This window comes from Sinohyriopsis cumingii, chromosome 7, assembly GCF_028554795.1.
Source record: "Sinohyriopsis cumingii isolate HCF-2022 chromosome 7, ASM2855479v2, whole genome shotgun sequence".
In the NCBI taxonomy this organism is placed as follows: Eukaryota; Metazoa; Mollusca; class Bivalvia; order Unionida; family Unionidae; genus Sinohyriopsis; species Sinohyriopsis cumingii.
The window spans coordinates 45,641,077-45,662,922 of NC_142967.1; the positions used below are offsets into that span (position 1 = coordinate 45,641,077).

Here is a 21,846-nt window from a genome sequence, read left to right on the forward strand (position 1 = left end):
ATGAGTGACATCCTTACCTGCGGATCCGCCTCCGACCTTCCGTGGCCCTGACGGTTTCGGACGGCCGCGACCAGTTCTAACAATAACCTCTTAATGCTGACCACCAAGCGAGGCCGCCGCAAATACCATTGTTATGTCTTTGGTGGATATTTGTCGTATGTATGTATGTATGTATGTATGTATGTATGTATGAATGAGCTTGTAATGAGATTAAGGAATAATACAGCAACCGAAGAAACAACCGTGATATTGCAATCAGTTTCTACTTGTCTTTTAGAGTCAATGAAATAGTGTAACTATTACTATAGCTAGGTCTTTGTCATCTTGAACATTATACTGTAATAAATAGCGTCAAGTTTGCAACAGATTCGTTGATCAGACTATATTCATCATATAAGGATCGTTCAGTTCTAGGGCATTTTGCTGGTCGTTCTGCATTCTGCCAGTAAAGACAAATGAGTCTTGATTACTTCAGTACATATCTGTAATGTTTTTCTCCCTTAAAAATCAAAGTGACTGATTTCTAGAATACTGTTTTGTTGGTTATAGTTGCAAATATTAAATATTTCGTTCTTGAGGCGATTTTTTGGCACATTGGTACATACATACATACATACATACATACATACATACATGCATACATACATACATACATTTGCATTAAGTAGGCTGGTGGGAAGTTAGGTATAAATGCATATATGTCTACATACATGACTCTCTCTCTCTCTCTCCCCCCCCCCCAACACCACCCAAAGGCCCTTACCTTTGATTTTGTGTCGGTCTTTGGTCTTGTAGACGGTAATGAAGAAAGAGTATCCAAAGCCGAATCACTGGAATATTTCGACATTCTAAAACTATATATCTACAGGTATGAAATATATAACCGATTTCTGTTTATCTTAAGTTATCAATTTAAAACGTATTTTTCAAATCACGTATTTCTGTTTATGATGTGCGGTCGCTGCATATAACACTAAACACCATTGCTTTATACGGTCTTACACGCCTGAAAAAGTCAACCAAAATGGAACTTTCCGTGTCATGTAACACCTGTAAGTTCGAATATCACAATTTGTGTGGTTCATTGTTTTGTCAACCAAATAATCCTATTGACATTCTACTCCATAATGGCAAAACTGGCAAGATCAAGGACGAATGATTTAAGAACATGATATCAAATTTCCTCATTGTGGCATAATAGATCTCATTAATATTTAATGTACCCGAATAACTGAACAATTAAAAGTGTATCATTGCGAATGACGAGTGTTTCCAGAAATTTTCTCTTTTTCAAAGAAAAATGGTTATATGACCTTTCTTCACCAACAATATTCCACCAACAAATTTAGTATGTAACTAACTTTCGAGTTACATCGCGTTGCCGAGTTATGCCCATTCTATATATTGACTTATCCGCCTAGTACTAGTTAATACACATTAGATTTTGTGGTTGGGTGACTACTTCAGTAACGGGGACCAACACCTGCTATTTTAAAATACCCCCCACCCCCAATAAAAGTGTATCTTTGTTTCAGTAAGTTCGTGGCACTCGAATCCTTCAGGTTTTAACAGTTCTGTGTGCATGGACACTACAGTTACAATATTGGCTATAAGAGAAAATACATAGATCCGTTTCCACGTAATGAATCTGAAGCAATTTGCAGATATTTTCGCTAACTTGATTCAGTTTCAGAATCATAATGACTCATCCGGTCGCATTTACCGCTAAAATGAAGAAATTATTCTGAAATTCGTTTTGGTGCCTTTTCTTTTCCCTGTTATTTGATTGACAATCTGCACTCATTAGTTACTTTACATTAGTTTCGAGCATGCTGGTTTCTTTCCCATTTTAACAAAAAATGAAAATTGTCTTTGCGCGCTATATAAGATGTCATGAAAAAGTGTGAAGATACACATTTCATTGTATGTGAAATCCCTATAAGAGGACTATTTTGAAATTATCCCAATAAAAAACCCTTAAGAGAGTTATTTTGGAATTATGCCAGTAGTAGCAGGGCCATATTAGATTATGCTCAAAACGACATCTATATTATAATTATGCCCATAATTACAGGGATATATTAATGTTATGTCCATAATGGCGGACTGTAAGAATTATGCCACAAATGACAGGGCCAAATTAACATTATGCTGATAATGAATAAAATAGTTCGGTGCTCCTCTCACCTCATGAAAATATAATGCTTTATTACTACAACCCGATGGTCAACATGTTCCGATAAAATGTTGTCGTATTACTACAACCCGATCGTCAGCCTGTTCCGATAAAATGTTGACGTATTACTACTACCCAGTCATCAACCTGTTCCAATACAATGTTTATTTTCACCACTCCTGTCTTGTTGGGCCCCAGCCATATTCTTTTGGAAAGGTCATATATTGTTAATCTTGTGCCTCTGTTAGTTCGTCCACCCTGTACGTTACACATTCATTTCTGTTTTATAACTTCTGAAGGTCATGTAAAGTCAAGCCATATTGAATACTGAACTTGTATTTAAATAAGAAACTGAGATTTTCACATTTTTCTCAACAATTTTAACTGAGCCATATCTTTTAGGTCGAAGTCTGCTCTTGAATCAGATATTTAGGTTCAGTTCAATAACGTTTGAAAGACTAAATAGATCGATGTCCTAATTACCATGGAGTTTTTTTTTTAGGAGAGTGGATTACGTCGAATTCTATTCATATCATATCATGACATGTGTGTGTGCGCGCGCGTGTGCGTGCGTGCGTGCGTGCATGAAAGTCACTATGAGACTGTCTTTAAATGGTCGAACGAAATTATTTGAACCAGTCTATGGTGGAGTACTAAAATCTCTATTTACGAGAACAAAGGTCACTGTATGGCCTAAAATAATTACCGGAATTTCAAGTCTAATATTTTCGCTACAACTCCATTATGGGTAAATTATAACTCAGTAGGATGGCTTCAGCCTAAAACTATTTTCACACCGGCACTCCAGGATGCCAACGAACAGATCTCTAGGGCATTTTTATCGAAGAAAAAGAATCGAGCAACATAATTTTCACAATATTAAAAGTTTATTCTCGGCTAGATCGCCTTTGGGACATATGTGTATTTTTTCGAACTTATCACAAAAATATAGCAGTTTTTGCAAAGCATTCACATTTACGATCCATCAGTAGCCTGTGTCGAAATATCGTTCGGTAAATGTACGCCGCAGATTTTAAAATATATGGTTTTCCACAAAATAATAAAGTAAAAAGGCAAAAGTCTCCTTGCCTTCAGCTATAACAATGTATGAATCAATAAAATTATCCATTAAGTTGAAATTTTCTGCCAAATTCACCTTCTTCCTCTTTTGTGTTTTATAAATTTGCGCTAAAGAATCGTTAGAAGTTAGAGTGGAGTAATGTCTGTCAGACAAATTCTGGTTTGTTTTTAACAATAACCAAATATTGTGCGAGTAAAACAAGAATTTCCTAAACCTTCAGGATATTCTTTCTTTATAGGGGCTTACTAAAATTCTTTTGCCTATAGTTAACAATAAGAAGGTTAATTAAAGTCCCAATTCCGTCGTTACGTGCAAAAAGTAATATATGCCAAATCATCTGCATAGTACCGAATCTTGAAGGATATTGGTCCTAAACATCGTTGGGTGCAATTAAAACCACACAATATCGACATTTCTCCACATTATGAGCCATGTAATTTCTCCCTCGTACCGAGAAACCTGGACATTTTTCACATGTGTACGAATTAATCCATGGGTCAACCAATTTCAGTCGAAAGCTGGAACACAAGATTTGATGACGTCGCCGTTATAAACACAAGAAACCAACACCACGCTATGTTGAATTGTCTTCAGCGCAAATATGCCTTAAAAGCCTTCCAGCTCCCCCCCCCCCCATCACCAATATTTGCCCGAGTCTTACTTTTATATAATGCACGCCTTTTCTTCTCATATCTGCTTAAAACAGCGGGCCTGCCTCTCTTCATTCCCTCTCGAATCAATTTGTGCTCCACCTGCGAATGTTGTTATTAGATTAGTAACTAATGGAATTTGTCGGATGTATCACATTAATGTATTTAAAACGCTGAATTTGTCTGAATTTAGGAGCGGCAACTTTTAATTCTGAATTGAATATTTGAACGTTATTTCCACCTAACTTCTGGATTATTTCAGAAAAAGAAACATAGATTGGAAAAACTGTTAAATTTATGATAACCGGCAGTATTGAGGCTTTAACGTTTGCTCTATATTTAAACGAAGAGCAAGTCTACAAATCAGTACACTAGCGCCATCTATCATCTGCAAAAAGAGTTGACCGAATTAAACTATTAACAGAAAGGAAAACGCCAGGCAATGGGTCCAACTAATATGTTAACAATAACCAACTAAAACATATTCTCACCTTTATAGATAAAAATCCAATATTGGAACAGGTTTTCTGCCAAGGTATATAAGGCATCTAACTGGCACATCGAAAAACCACAAAACCACAGCTCAGAGAAGCTTACACATACTGGACAGCAAAGAGATGGATGTGTGGGCTCTCACCCCATCAATAGTAGTTAAATCGGCGACCATAATGCAACATGTCCAGTTCAAGAAATGAAAACCACCACAGCAGGTTGATTTTAGAAGGGGGAAAAATGAAGGAAAAAACTGAAGAAATAAGAAAGTCAGTGGCTCAATTACCATCCCTGCGACCTTTGCAATGCGGTTGCGGTTTGTGGCGGAAAAGATAAGGGGCCCAGTGCGAATCTCTTGTCTAGCAGATGAGATAAAATAGCTGGACAATAAAAGGTTTAAATTAAAAATGGAACTCTGTTAGGTTATGTGCATTAAAATAAAGTTAGAATGACAGATAATCAAGTCAATATATAGTGAATTCGAACCATCACCTTGTTAGTAGCAAACCAAACACGTTAACCACTGGGCCATCGCTGCACTTGCTTCCTTTATTATCTTCTTATGGTTTATAGAAGGGCATATCAAGTATATTCTATATCACTGACAGTACAGGAGGGGTTGGGGTTGGGATATACAGATCAGAGGGAACATGATATCTCTAAATAAACACTAAGATTTTACGAACATGTGACTTTGTGAGGCGACATTATGTGGATATCCTTCAAATTTTCCGTAAACTACTGAAGGCAAATGTATGCATTTTTGTAGATGAATATATTTTGGAGAAAATGGAAAGGAAATTTTCTTTTAATCAGAATCTCCAGATGATGTATGTGAATATCGATATTTTTGTTCCCTGCTTCAGAAATTACATCATGGAAAAGCCTTCTTGGACGTAAAACCAGTCTTGGCTTCTCACTCACGCCATCTAGCAGCACGCAAAAGTGATTGTCGAGTTCTATTTTAATTTCTAAGTTTGATGCTTCTATTTCCTTTATTAAAAAAGAAGAATGAACACGTATTTGCGTTATTTCACATTCATGGGCTTATATGATCTTACCTCAGATGATAAGAAAAGAATTATATTTTTAGGAATTTGTGATAGACAATGATTTAATCCATCAAATAGCTGTCCTAAGTGTATGTCTCTAAACTGTACCCTCTCTCATTGTTAAGCAAATTTTACAATCAAAGTCAGAGAAAGTGAAAGTTAATTATATACAAATAGGAGTATGAAAGCAAAAATTATTCTTAAAATACATACATAGATCCCGACAAGACAACCTGAGAAATTTCCTACAATTTTTCTTCAAAAATAAAATTATCATAAAGATGAATAAATGTTGATCATTAGCATCGAACTTGTCTCTGGTGTAAATAAAAACAAATACTCATACAAAAATTCGTGACTATTTATAGTTTTACTTCAGTGCGAAAATGATGCTGATATATTTGCGAAAACGAGTACCAACACAAGTTTATTTTTTAAATAAAAACCTCAGTCCCGAAAATATAACCCTATTCACACACCCAAAGAGTAACGCGAGGTTTCTACTCATGTTTTTATTGTTTGATTCGCTTTTACCAAGGCCAATTGTCAAACACGCAATTTTGATCACCGGAAGTGTGACGTGGTACTCAATGAGACTAATTGGCATCAGCCTATTCTGAACATGTTGCTTCAATCGAGAGCCGAGGTGGTTCAGTACATGGGGTTAACGTGCCTGACGCACAATCCAGCCCAAATCAATCTGAATTAACTACATTGGTGTGTCTAGATGGGCAAAGCATCAACTTATAGTAGTCTTTCGTGTACTTATGTGCCAGTAAACACCGCTCAGTGAATCAGTGGATAAAAATCCTTAAGCCATAGATTACCCATTAAACAGACGCCAAGTAATATCTAATAGATTATTTACATCAACGCATTTAATGGCCAGATGTAAATTTATCAAACCCATTCGTCCCCTGAAAAACGACAAAGAAAGAATATTTTTACATAGTTTAGAACAAATTCGCGTATAATTTTTCTAGTTCTGCATTTTATATTAGTTGTATAAAGACACATATCGATGAGAAAAAAATGTTCATGACAGAAAATGGCAGCCATGATGAACTGAAAATATACTGACATTTTAATTGACGTGCTTTTTGCATATCACCACGTAAACATCCATGTTAAGTTTAAGCACTGTCTCTGAGAATGAGTCTTTACATTTCTATGCACGTCTTTTCAATGTTATATGTGCATGTCGAAAACAATACAAAGCACTATACACTATTTTGAGTTCTCATTATCTTCCACTCCTAATGAAATCCATTGACATGGAACTTCGCGTATCATATAAACACAGAAAGATTGTTTATTAGACTTGCTGGGGTTCATTGTTTTATACGTCAATCGGTCTGCCATTCTTACTAAGACAATATACTGTTACACGAAACTTCAATGCAAATGAACCATTCTTCAGAATGTTGGCATCAGATGTCTCCGTTCAAGTTTGATAGCTGCCATGAATAATGAAGGCATCTGAATAGATGAGCATTTTAAAGTGTATCATAGTAAGTGATGATAATTTTCGTACATGTTATCTTTAAGAAACAATCTCACGTTTCATATATGTACTAGCAGAAACCTCGCGAAATAATTCATTAGTTTAAGCTAAAGCACTTAGACTATATAATATCAAAATTCGTCAAGAATTCGTTTTCTTTTAAATCAAATATATATTGCAATATCGTGCAACTATTCTTAATACATAATCCCAGGACCAACAAAGAGGATACGATAAATAATCTAAGTCTAGACAGTCTATTTTTACTGATGTAAGACATTTGAAATGTTGGTGAAGTAATGTAAGTAGTTATGGGGACGATATAAAGGTTATGAAATTTAACATTACGTCACATTTGGGCTGGTATGGGGAATATGGGAAGTTACAATTAGCGGTTCTCAGGACGGTATGCGGTTTTACGGGAATTTACCATTTGCGGTTCATGTGGACCTACTGGAAATAAATGGGTCGGAACGGGACTCTATGTGAATTAACATTACGGCAAATTTTGGCCGGTACGGGGTTATGGGAATTTAATATTATCGACTTTGGAGACAGTATGCGATCCCTCCGGAATTTAACATTAACTGTTTATGGGGTCTCAGGAGAATTTTATATTAGCCGGTTATGTGGTCCTACAGTAATTTCAAATCGATATGTAGGTGTGGGACTCTGTAGGAAGTAACATTACGGCAAAATATGGATGGCATGGCCCTTATGGGGAAAGTCATGTTGAAAAGGATCGACGTTTTATGGTCTTCAGTGTGAATTTAACCTTACGTTTGGATCGGCAAGGCTACCTTTGGTAATTAACATTGCGTTAAAAAAAATGGGGTGATACTATCACCTATATTAATATAACTACATATGCCACTATGGGAATTTAACATTACGTTAGGGATACAACGTTGTTACGGGCATTTAACATTACGGCAAATTTTGGGATATTCTTCAACGGGAAAATGATATGAGAAGGTCGGATCTAATATATTGCATTCTTTTAAATCTTTTTCTAGTGTTTTGCTAAGATGAAATTTATCTAGTTGAATCTGTTTGCATGGGAACAACTTAAACCCTCTTGAATCATCAGACATTCAACTTCGACTAGCAAGACAATTATAATTTTAACATTCTGAATGGTCACGTTCATCAGAAGATTACAATTTTTATTCACTGTCAGTCACACTCTTGGAAAGATAACGTGTAATACGGCAGATCGATGAAGAACACGATAGTATCAAAGTTTACAAAACTATTGCGCATCAACCAAGTAGCGAATCAACACATTCAAATGTAACTAAACCGAATTGACCACATGTCAAAGGGATTTCGTTTGTGAACAGACCACATCTACGAGACTGTTTTATATATATATATATATATATATATATATATATATATATATATATATATATATATATATATATATATATAATTCGAATTTAAAATGAAGAGTTGATCGAGTTTCTGCACATCTTTACCTGTGTAGATGGTCCGTCTTCAGCACCAAATAAACGTTTTATTGTCGTACTGAATTTAAAGATTTGTAGAAAATTAAAAAAAAAGATCTATAATCATTAAATAAATTTTTAGCCCGATTCCTCAACATATTTACTCATATCGTTAAAATGTGCTTTATTAATTTTATGCAAATGACGTATTTCGAAATGTATTAAAGTTTTCAATCCAACTTGGCCAGTGGGGGGGGGGGGTCAGAGGGTGTGTATGTGTGTATATGTACATACTAAAGAAGACATTGAACATAGAAAGGATGTTATAGCTATATTAACATCAACAAATATTAAAAAATGAAAGTTTGGTTTTTGTTTCAGATCTAAACAGAGCAGTTATGTTGCACAAAATTTACCAAGGTATTAAAAAAGGCGAAATGCAATTGAATTAGCGTTGACTTAAATGAGTGTAAATTATTTAGTAATGATCTGAATAGTTTCATTTTGTTCGGACTGTAAAACAGATTTTAAAATTATATTTTTGCGATATATGATATTTTCCAATTGTTATGGTGAAAGAAGCAATATAAACACAACGAGAAGATAGGGCAGAGACTTTTATGACTCAGAACGTGTGAAATGCAGCCTCTATGGTACTTATTCATAATTTTGATGATAGATTATCATCCAAATTCTCGTGCTTTAACTTAGCTGCAAACAGTGTAGCAATTTTGCGTCTTTTAAGTACGTAAGCAAACTGATAGATAGATAGATAGACAGACAGACAGACAGACAGACAGACAGATAGATAGATAGATAGATAGATAGATAGATAGATAGATCATTTCTTTGTTTCCTCTTTGCAATTTAGATTATTTTTTCTCATGGTTACTTTCAAATTAGTGTAATAAGAAATGTAGGGGCACAGAAATCTGACATTGTACTTTTAAAATGAGCATGGGATTTTGTTTGAAGAAAAAAAGAAACAACATGAAGCACAAAGCCCATGTTTTTGTGTTTGTTTCTTATTTTTTTAAAAAGGGGTTTTTGTACGTTATCAAGTATGCTTTTTAAATCGAAGCCCATTTTAGATGTAGGTCATATTCCTGTAACCTACTTAAAGACTGCTTCAGACAAGAAAATCTGTACTTGAGTAAGTTTTCCATATAATTCAATAGAACGCGCAGTTTTCATAAATTTTATTTTATCTTCCCCGAATATGTGAATGCTATTCTTGTTATCGTTTTCAAATCTCTGCATGGCCCGAACATTTCTGCTTCCCGAGTAGTGATTTGTTAACTCTTGGTAGTCTCTACCTTGTGAGACTCTTCAAAATGAAAATCACATTTACTTTACTGCGTTCCTGACGATGTTGGATTGAAAACAGAAATCTTTGTGTTTCTAAGCTAATATGCGCCGTTATATATGTAAATACTACGCTGATATATTCATTGTTTTCATAAGTTATTTGGATCTATATATTCTACCGTAATGATGTTTTTGTGATTGCTTATGTGACGGTGTACGGCAAAATTAGATGTGACAGTATATTTTAACTTCGGTCGGTTACCGAGTACTGTAAAGTATAGTTTGTTCCATACAGCATCGCGAATTTTATCCTATGTGTAACTCGGTAAATTTGCTGGTCAGTGTCATTCATTGTAGCTAAAAGTACTTAATTCGTTTTAAACGAAGTATTTAAAACGAATTAGGTATTTTTAGCTACACTGAATGACTGACCTGAAAATCTACCGTGTTACAGATCGGATGAATTAGCGATGCCGTGCGGATCGATCTATAGTTTGGCTCCAAACCAGATATTTTCTTATCAGCCTCTTGCTGTTACATCTTTAGTTGTAGAGTATTACGGGCAGAATATACGTTGAAAAATATACTGGGGTGCAGGGAGTATCTTCATAATAGTCCAAGAAGTTATTCACCTATTATATATACACTGCTGTCGGGCATTTCTGCGTACCTAAGGTTTTCGTTTCCAATACTGAAGCAAAACGCATACTGAATTCGAGCGATTGACAAAAATAAAATACAACAATGCTTACAATTTGAAAAGATGCAATTGTCATCAGAATAATCAGTTCAAAATAATATTAATTTTGGATACAGAGGATACCCGACGCGCAGAATTGGTCGACATGTCGGAACCATCATGTCGGGTAATTCTGTGCATCGGGTAATTCTGCACAGTGATACGTCATTTCTCGAAACATTGGATCACATATTATTTTGGTTCTAAAATTCATTTTGTATCAAGAAAGAACGATCTTACTTTAATCAAAGAAAGTTATATTCATATAGTGTACAAAAATATCGATTCAAAATGCACATAAAAATATGATATCTGAATGTCAACATAAAGACCCACTCCATGACCTTCTTGAGCCAGTAACCCAGAAAATCCAGTTTACTATGTATTAATTAGAATCTTACAATAAATACATTATATAAAAGATGGAAATATATACCTTAATTTAAAACTGCATTTTAATCCAAGTTTCCACTTTGCAAGAAGTCGTCCCACACTTACAAAATTGTCTGCTACCCAACGTGTCAAGTTGCCGCCATAACATAAATTCTCAAGAAAATCTCCAGCATATAGTCTGTTTCTAAATTCTGTAGTAATTTTTCCCCATGAACAAGACATTGTAAACTCATTGCATCCTCCTATTCATTGTTGTTTCTCCATGTAATAGCTTATCATTTATAAAATGTTTAACTTTACTAACTTTTTTACAAGATCAGTTTAGTTTGCTTAATATGTCTTGCCATTTATTGGCATTTTTATGTTGAATTTGGAAAACTAGTTATAAACCTGACCTAATTACTTGATGGAACTGCTGACAGGAACAGCCCAAAGTAATGTATTTCATTTCTATAGCTTGGTGGATAAACGTTACATCTTTTCAAAGCCGTGCATTGAATAGGCAGAAATATCGAGAGTCATGAAGACACAGGGGTGGTATCTCATGGGTCCAAAATTAATATTATTTTGAACAGAATATTCTGGTGACAATTAACTCTTTTTAAATGGTAAGCATTGCTGTCTTTTATTTTCGTCAGTTGTCGAATTCAGTGTGCATTTTGCTTCAGTATTGAAGACAGAAACCTTAGGTGAATAGAAATGTCAGACAGCATTGTATATATATATATATATATATATATATATATATACATACATATACCACCATGTCGGCCAATTCTGTGCGTCAGGTAATTCTGCACAATGATACGTCATTTCTGTAAACATTGGATCACATGTTATTTTGGGTCAAAAATCCATTTTGTATCAAGAAAGAACGATCGTACTTTAATTAAGAAAAGTGATGTTCATAATGTGTACAGAAATATCCCACATTTCAACTAGAAATGCATATGAAAATGTGATTTCTAAATGTCAAAATGAAGACCCACTCCATGACCTTCTTGAACCTGTAACCCAGAAAATCCTATTTACTATGTCTCTTTTAGAATCATACAAAATAAATACATTATTTAAAATATGGAAATGTATACCTTAAAAAATTCTGCATCTTAATCCGAGTTTCCAATTTTGCAAGAAGTTGTCCCACACATACAACATTGTCTGCTACCCAGTGTGTCAGCTTGCCACAAGAACAGGATTCTCGAGAAATTCCCCAGGTTATAGTCTGTTTCTAAATCTTTTAGTACTTTTTGTCTCCATAAACAAGATGTTGTAAACACATTACATCCTACTCGTTGCTTCTCTTCCACTTAATAGTTTATTTTTTTATAAAATGTTGAACTTTACTAACTTTTATACAGGATCGGTTGAGTTTGCTTAATATCTCTTGCCATTTATAAACCAGACCTAATTACTTGACTGAGCTGCTAAAGAAACAGTCCAAAGTAATGTATTTCAATTCTTTAGCCTGATGGATAAATATTACATCTTTTCAATGCTGTGAGCAGAATAGGCCAACATATCATGAGTCATGAAAACACAGTGGTGGTATCCTGTATGTCCAAAATTAATATTATTTTGAACCAAATATTCTGGTGACAATGGCCACTTTTCAAATTGGTAAGCATTGCAGTATTTTATTTTCATCAATCAGTCAAATTTGGTATGAGTTTTTCTTCAATATTGGAGACAGTAACCTTACATGCGCAGAAATGCCCAACAGCATTGTATATACACACCACTTTGTTGGCCAGTTCTGCGCATCGGGTAATTCTGCACAGTGATATGTAAACAATGGATCATGTGTTATTTTTGGTCATAAATCCCATTCTTATCAAGAAATAACAATCGTCCTTTCATTAAGCAAAGTGATATTCATAACGTGTACAAAAATATCCCACATTTCTATTCTAAATGTATATGACAATGTGATTTCTAAATGTCAACATGAAGACCCACTCCATGACCTTGAACTTGTAACCCAGGAAAACCTATTTAATATTTATCTATTACAATGATACAGATAAATACATTATTTAAAAGATAGAAATGTTTTCTTTTAAACAATACTGCATCTTAATCCAAGTTTCTAATTTTGCAAGTTGTCCCACACCTTCTTTATTGTCTGTTATCCAAATATTTTTTCTCTCCCATAAATGAGACATTGTCAACACATTACATCCTATTCATTGTTGTTTCTCATCAACATACTAACTTATTTTTATAAAATGTTGAACTTTTACTAATGTTTTTTACAAGATCAGTTTAATTTGCTTAATATCTCTTGTATAGTGGCATAGTTACGTTGAATTTTGTGAAACCACTATAAACCTGACCTAGTTTTGCAGCTGAAATGCTCACAGAAAGAGTCCAAACTAATGTGTTTCATTTCCGTAACCCAATGCATTAACATTACATCTTTTCAAAGCCATGCACAGAATAGGCCAACTTAACGCGAGTCAAAAAAGCACAAGGGTAGTATCCATTGCTTCCAAAATTAGTATTATTTTGAACAGAACGTTCTTGTGACAAATGCTGCTTTTCAGATGGTAAGCATTGCAGTATTTTGTTTTTGCCAGTTGGTTGAATTCATTGTGCATTTTGTGCCACAATCGGTGACTGTAACCTTAGATATGCAGAAAAGCCTGATACAGTGGTGTGTGTGAGTGTGTGTATATATATATATATATATATATATATATATATATATATATATATATATATATATATACAAATACAGAGATCTTCTTGGGCTTTTCTGCTCATGTAAGGTTTCCATCACCAATATTGGCACAAAAAGTATAACAAATTTGACCAATTTACAAAAATAAAATAATACAGTGCATACAGTTCGAAATGTGACTATTGTCACCAGAACATTTTGTTCAAAATAATAATTCTGGACACATGGAATACTACCCCTATGTTTTCATGACTCATAATATGTTGGCCAATTCAGCACATGTCTTTGAGAAGATGTAATGTTTATGCATTGGGCTTTGGAAATGGAATATATTGGACTCTTTCTGTCAGCATTTAAACTGAGGAACTAGGGCAGGTTTCTAGTCAGTTTTAGAAAATTAGCAATGGCACTGAATAGCAAAATATATTAGGCAAACTAAACTGATTTTTAATTTTTTTTTAAAAAGTTTAACATTTTATAAATTTAATAAGTTTTTAAGTTGAAGAGAAACAATAATGAATTAGATGTAATGTGTTTACATTGTCTTGGTTATGGCCAAAACATTGCTGAATTTAGAAAGAGACTAAAGCTAGTGAATTTCTTGACAATTTCGGCAAGTTAACAAGGTGGTTAGCAAACAATAAAGTAGATATAGGACACCTTGCAAAATTAGAAACTTGAATTAAAGATTCAGGATTGTTCTAAGGTAAATAGTTCTTTCTTTTAAATAATGTATTTATTTATATGATTCTAAAAATAAATATTAAAGAGGTTTTCATAAATGGGAGCATATATTATAGATTCTGGATCACAAGTTCAAGAAGTCATTGGGTGGGTTTCATATTGACTTTGAAAGTGCACAGTATTATATGCATTTACAGTAGAAATGTGGGATATTTTTTTTTTACACTTTATGGATATTACTTACCTAAATTAAAAAAGCTAGTTATTTCTTGTTACAAATTTGATATTTGGCCAAAAATAATACGTGATCCAGTGTTTGCAGAATAAGATATAATTGGGCAGAGTAGTTTGACATGCAGAATTGTCTGACACAGTGGTATATATATCCTCACAGTATTGATTTGGGCCCCCTTAAGAAGAAATCGCAGAATAATTCATAAACAATGTTGTTTTTCTGACAAGTTCTTTTATATTTTGAATTATCATTATATCGGCTCTGAAAGTCAGAACTGAAAGCTATTTATGGGCGCAAACATTTATTCCATAACAGTTTATTCATGAGTACTGTGTTTTGTGTACTTTGCTCATAACGTCATTTAGTTTTGGAGTGGTTGATCGTAGCACCTCTTATCTACAGCTTAAAGATGAGAAAAGAAATGTTCAGTGAAACAAACAATGGCAACAGTGGCAAATATATTAAGTAGTCATTTTTTTATCTTATTTTTTTGTACATAATTTTGTTAACAAAATGTGGTTAATTTGGATGTATGACTTTTTCATCTGGTTTAGAAAGAATATTAACTGTTGACTTGGAAATGTTAGTTTTATACACAGGTGAATAAAACTTGACACTTTCTCTAAACATCTCTACATTCTGCCTCAAGAACCTTACTGTTTGGTGCAATATTTCAGGTAAACAGAGTGATGTGATTCAGTGTATCCCCTAGGGGTACAAGACTGAGAGTCAAAAATTTCCTTGGTGTCGAAAATGGGGGTCAGACTGAGTAAAAAACAAACTTTGGTATCAAAACTGGGTGTCAGATTAAAAATTTGGGGGTCTCTGAAGCGCAAATGAGGGTAAAGGGAAACACTGATTATGACCTTGAACACAACATTGTACCCAACTTACAAACTTGTTGTAATTATTTTTTAATGGCATATTAGACTTTTCTTGTTTGCACACACAGTGGGGTTCACCATCCTTTACAAATTCATTCTCCAATTTCTTCCATGTACTGTACTGAATGGACCTGTTTGCCTGATGGACTAACCATATTAACACAGTCTGACTGGATTTTCAAAGGTGGTGTAGACTTAATTTATTTCCTAGACTTCTTTGAATGCACTAGCAGCATAAATTTATGAAACTTTTGCATTTTTCGATCTCCCACAATTTTCTTTGTGTTTTTTATGATTACTTCACCAAGTACAGTTGTTAGGACTTTGTGTTTCTTACTGGTCATTATTATATTTGTCCAGTAAAACATTGTCCTTTATGTGGAAGAAACCAGCAGCTCATCTGTTTGGATTCCAAGCATGAGAATCTACTGTTTTGTCATTGCTGGGACGAAAGCATTCATTATTTTGTCGATCGCTTACATCATTGGTAACTTTGTTGGAATCAGAGTTGCTGCTTTGGCCATGTATGAATGATGCAGTGTATAGATGGATTAAAGGATGAATTGCACATTTTTGGAATGATGCTCAAAGATTTGTACCATAGAGATGCAAGTTTTAGGTTCAGCATGCTATCTCACACATGTCATGCTTAGGAACAGATTGATATAATGTCTGAACTGAAATTTTTACCATTTCCTTTTTGTATATCTTCTGAATCAGTCCAAAACATCTGATGTTGAGTGGCTGGTTGTAGGATGTGACTAGTGTTGGGAATACAAAAAGAACAAAGTTGGATTGTTTTTGTCCAATTGATGATCAATGCCTGACATACGAAAATGTAGTGTCTGGGATGAATCATGCCCTTTTATATAGATGATGATATTATATCGCCAGATATTTCTTGAATACTTGACCATTCAACCATCCAGTCTCACAAACAGTACTAGAAACCTCACTTGTTGCATACTCAGATGAATCACTTCTCATTTTCTGACCTAAAGTACAATAAAAAATGGAATTAATGTACCTGATAAAACAGTCATATCATATGATATTCCACTGGTAATTGGAACTGGTTTAAAGATTTTATTGGCAACTATTGAACAAGTGGTATAATTGTTGGAAATGCCTATCTTACCAATGTTGTAAATGTACTGTGGTTTCACCATAAGGTTATAAGTGCTCATGATTTTTTCCAGTTTTTCAAATTAAGCACTCACTTGCAATTGTGCAAGACCTTGGCTTTTTACTGTTAAATTATGCCAGAATGATGTGTAGTTGTGATACCACAGCAGCGATAGAGGATTAGCCTTCTAATGAAGGCCTGCATCAACTGCATAGTCAGTGGCCAGATTACGTATATCTAAGTAGGTATAACCATGGCCAAATTTTGACAAAAGTTAAATCTTATCTACAAGCCTGGCTTCCTGCTGCAATGAAAATAATGGACTTGGCCCAGATTTAACAGTCTCTGTGTCCATTTTATGAATGAACTGTTTACATAAAGTTGTTTCAGGAACACTTTTGCAACTTTGCTGCCTTTTCTCCATTACATCAATGCATGGTCCAGTTATAGGTTCTGGGTCATAAAAACAACAGTGTTGATGCATTATTCCATCATTCTCAAGCTACGAAAACCGCCTGCAGTGTTTGAAGAGTTTAATACATATTTTATCTAAAATCATGTAAATGTTGATTGGTCCAAATATAAATATTTATTTATTTCTAAAAAATTATGTTTAATTCATTCATTATTCATTATAATCAATTACTCTCTTTTCCTTTATTCAAAACTGAAAAAACATCATTAAATTAAAAAGTAACATTGATATTACTTTTTTCTTGGGTTTCTGTAGGAAACAAAGCTGTGAAGTGGGCAAAGATAAGATGTAACATGATTCATTTGACAGATGACAACAAACCAAGTTGCATGAAAATTAATTATATTTTGAATGGGTCTGAATTTATATTAGGACATTTGGTGTTTTGGGGTTATTGTTACACATAATATGTATACTTACTGCATCTAGATGAACCCAGAGCATTTTGTTTACTTTCAGCAAAGCATGAAACTTCTGTCAACAGAACATCTGCAAATTGTATCGTCAGATGCATATTATCACATGATAGCAACAAAATAAAATGGCTGCTTCAGAATTCATGATGTCTCAAAACTTATGCAAAGATGATATATTTATCTGATGTTATTGATGGCTGTTAACAAAACTGTGTTTGGACAGAATCTTTGACATATTACAGTCCATTATATAAAATATGAATCTTTGTTCTGCTCATTACAAATTAATAAAATTATTTCAACTGACTGTTGTATCCAGGTAGCAAGTTGAATCCCTCTTCTGTCGATCCATGGCATTAAACTCTTCAGAACACCAACCTTTTAGTATTAATCCCAGTCAGAACAAAACACATTTGTATTCTGCAGCTGTTGACATTAGATATGAACTGCTGATGCATGCACAGAAAGCAGTATCAGCTCAGCGCAAGAACAACATGTATTAACAGCTCACCTCTGGACCAAGCATTAGTCAGTTACCACAGATATAAGCCTTGCACCAGAAGATTTTTTAATTACAAGTAATTGTAATTTGATCAACTAAAATAAAAGAGACCCAGTAAACAAGATTACATTTTGATTACAGCCAGATTACATTTTTATATGGTTACAGTTTGAACTGATTAATTAATAATGAAAAGGCATGTATTTAAATTCTGAGGTATTTGCATGTTTTACAGCTGTCCTCATTTGGATTGGTTTATTTCGGCAAGTATTCTCATTCTGCTAGACATGTTTTTGATAATCAGAAAAGTTGTGGCCCATGCATTTATCCATCAAAAACTTTAAACTATTTTCATTTTAATACAGTAGAACCTATCTTGAAAGACCACCCCCCCCCCGCCAAAAAATAATGGTCTCTCAAGACAGGTGGTCTCTCAGAACAGGTCATAACTTTATATAATCAATAAATCTGTGCATGGAGATCCTGGTCTCTCAAAACAGGTGGTCTCTCATAGCAGTGGTCTCTCAAGAAAGGTTTTACTGTAATACTGTATCACACATGCAATAAAACAGTTTGATTTGTTAAAACTAAGTCTTAGACTAAATGCTGTTAATGTTGAGATAATGAATAATCAGTAGCTGTCAATACCTCTTTGTTGTCATCTCATTTAAGGCAACAAAAAAATGTATGTGTTTCCTATTGTACTGGTTTTAAAATTAGGCTAGGTAGGTAGCTTTTTTAAACATTATATATTTTATAGCGATTAATATTTACAGGTAAAATGTACTAAGAAATTCAAGTACTGGGCTAAACCAGCTCAATTAGATGCATAAATCAATTTTGGGATTATTATTTTTTTAATTTTAAATTTTCCTTTGGGGGAAAAAGTGCTAGGGTCAGCAACAAAAAACAAACAGTAGGCCAACAGAAAAAGACATACCCTTTTTTACCTAACCAAGAAAGTCATGAGAATGAATTTAAAAAAGAACAAGCTGGTTCAGTAGGTATTGAAATAAAACAACAGCTTCTGTACATCTTCTGCTTCAGAATACTGGTACTTGTTTTAAATGAATACATTGATGTTACTTAGTCACTCATAAATGCATGCATGTAATAAACATAATTATATTTTGTAATTTTATGAAGAAAATGTCTTCAGATATAATAAAAAATTAATTGACCACAATCCAAGGAATAATGCCATTTAATCTTTAAATGAATCAATAACTTTTTTTTCCAAAAGTGAGTAACTGTAATTACAATCACAATTTTCAAAAGTAATTGTAGTTTATCCACTCACATTTGAAACTAATTTAAAACAGATCTGTTTTTTAAAACAAATATTGATAATTTTTATTTAAAGCACTATCTATCATTAAGACTTTCATGATATATTTATTTTACTTCATATTTCTTTTCAGATATTGAGCTTTTCAAGTGAAATATTCAAAAAGTCATCATCTTATTGTAAATCATAGCTGGAAAATAAAATCAGTTGTTGCGATGCCTGAGTCAAAACCAGGACTGAAGGAAGTACTTCCTAAACAGGGTATGACCTACCAAGAAGACATGCCCACAGTAGTGCTGTGTAAGCCAAAGTTACTTCCCCTTAAATCAGTTACGCTTGAGAAGATGGAAAAAATGCAGAAAGAGGCACAGGAAACCGTCAAGCAACAGGAGAAGGAGGCTCGGGAACAAAATGGCTTTTAATAACCGATTGACTGGAGACAATTATTGACAATGCTGACCATCATTTATTCCCTATCTGTAAATCTTTTAAATTGTTTGTGTACTAATAGCTTATTTGCTTTATTTCGATCCAGAACAGCCTAAACATGACCATTCATTAACTTATTTTGAATTAAATGCTTGTAATTTGATTGTAACACTGTTCCACATTCTTGGTAGAGGTTGGAATTTTAACAGGAAATATAAATGATACTATGTTTTCTGTATCATTATGACTCTTGATTTGTCAGATTCTTTTTATTTTATTTCTTCCATGGTCATGATTGTTTTTTTTATACATTTCCATTTCCTTTGTTGAAATAAAACTCATCGATAAATAATTAAAATGTGAAATTTCTTGAGTATTATTAATGCACTAATCCCTTGTATAATGCTGCACATGGAAGCCATAATGCCTTTCAGTATGACAGCTTAATGCAATGTTTTACTACCTCTTACTGAAATGGATTGACTACCATATTTGCCTTAAAACAGGTTTTAATGAAGGGCTTTTAGCAGGAGAGTGCTGTAGTTAAATTCGTTTAATAAATTCTATAGACTTTTTACTGATTATTTTTCTTGGAAGAGAGAGATTCAAACAAGTATTTTTATTCCAGAGTCTTACATCATTTATATTAAGAAAAATGAGATTATGATTATGTCTAATAATTCACATAAACATTTTTTCAGACTTGGACCCTGGGTAGATTGTTTTTAAAAATTCACTTGCCCCAACTTAAAATCCACTTGCCCAGAAAGACCATATCCTTGTCCTATTATTCTGATACACCCACCCCTCACAAAAACATTAAATGTGTGATAACTCATAATTGTGATAATGTTCATGAGATTGAACCCTTGTTCACTTTCTGCTGTAGAATGGCTAACAAATAATATGATTGTTTCATATTTTTTGGCATGTACAGGTGAGAAATTCTGAATAACTGTGGGATATGCCTCTGGTCTTGATATCACTGGATGCCTTCAGGTCAAAATAGAAAGTCAGGGTATTTTTAAAAAATCTGAAATGAGTATTTGGGGGCCTTGGAGTCAGTAGAATAGCATTAATTTTTGGGCCCACCTGCAAAAAGTCTGAAATTACCCCACCATAACCCATTGTAAAAACAGGGAAGTTTGGGTCCCCTTATGGAATGGGCCCAAACCCACCCAGCCCTGTATTACAATGAATGTGGGAACAGTAGTTAATTCTCTGAATGCTGCAAATGTTTTAATGTTTCTCAATCAAAGTTAAAAACAAATGAAGTTGGAGAAGCATTAGTTTTTCTTTTATATCAATGAGAAAAAACCTATGGTTTCAAGTTCTGTAACTAGTTTGTATGATAGTAGTGTGTATGTGTCATAGTTACAAAAACCTCTTACTCCGTATCGTTAGAGAATTAGAGGCTACCAACTCTTTGAACTAAATGAAATAAAATGCAATGATTAGCTCAGTTCCTTCAGAATTAAAATCCTTATACTGGATGCTTTTATAAGTCACTAATCACTTACTTAAAGCTAATTTTCAAACAATTGTAGGGGTACCTCAGACAATTTAGGCCTGTTAGGAAACTGATTTATCTCCCTTGAGAGGGAATCTCTTCAGCACTAACAATCACTTGCAGGACTATGCAGTCAACAATGGAGTTAATGGTTACATGTGTGTTGGCATCCGTTAGTCTCGAGAGACGATGGAAATGCGCCCATGAGAGATGTCCCGGTTGGTGGTTGTGCAGCGTCTGCTGTGGCTATGTAGCCCAACACGGGAGTGGCAGTCCTTGCTGCACTTGAAGGTTGCATCAGGTGTGGGTTGGAGCTGCTTCTTCTTCCTCTGCAATCGTTTTTCATCAACTAGCAAGTGTAGCTTGTCCTCGCCGGCTTTCAGACCAGTGATCAGAGCATGTCGCCAGCTGGACCTGTCTAGAGCGAGCTCTTCCCATGTGTTCACATCGATGTCAAGGGCTTTCATGTCGCACTTGCACACATCCTTGAAGCGGAAATGTGGCCGTCTGATCGACCTTTTGCCAGAGGCAAGTTTCGAATAAAGAATGACTTTGGGGATCCATCCGTCATCCATCTGACGTACATGGCCGGCCCGGCCATATGATGCGACGTTGACGGAGGAGTATGACCATGCTGGGAATCTTGGCACGTTCAAGCACCTCGTTGTTTGTTACTCGATCACTCCAGGTGATCCCGTGGATGAGAGGAATCACATGTGAAAGACACTCTGTCTTTTCTCTTGTGAGGCATACAGAGTCCATGTTTCA

General features: G+C 34.3%; 1 protein-coding gene and 1 long non-coding RNA gene across 3 annotated transcripts in view; one reads left to right on the forward strand and one right to left on the reverse strand.

Moving 5' to 3' along the window:
- The window catches only part of LOC149795133 (uncharacterized), a 53,043-nt gene extending 52,034 nt beyond the window's left edge, over positions 1-1,009 (reverse strand). For both annotated transcript variants that reach the window (XM_089964840.1, XM_089964839.1), the window contains exon 1: positions 764-1,009. Coding sequence is in view for 1 of the 2 variants with exons in the window: in XM_089964839.1 (XP_089820965.1) it covers positions 764-847 (84 nt within the window). In the remaining variant the exon portion in view is untranslated. The remainder of the gene's footprint in view (positions 1-763) is intronic.
- Positions 1,010-9,733: 8,724 nt separating this feature from the next.
- LOC149795134 (uncharacterized) lies at positions 9,734-20,145 on the forward strand. The gene is made up of 2 exons (XR_016422261.1): positions 9,734-9,833; positions 19,273-20,145. It is a non-coding gene; the product is annotated as an uncharacterized LOC149795134 (long non-coding RNA).
- Positions 20,146-21,846: the final 1,701 nt, after the last annotated feature.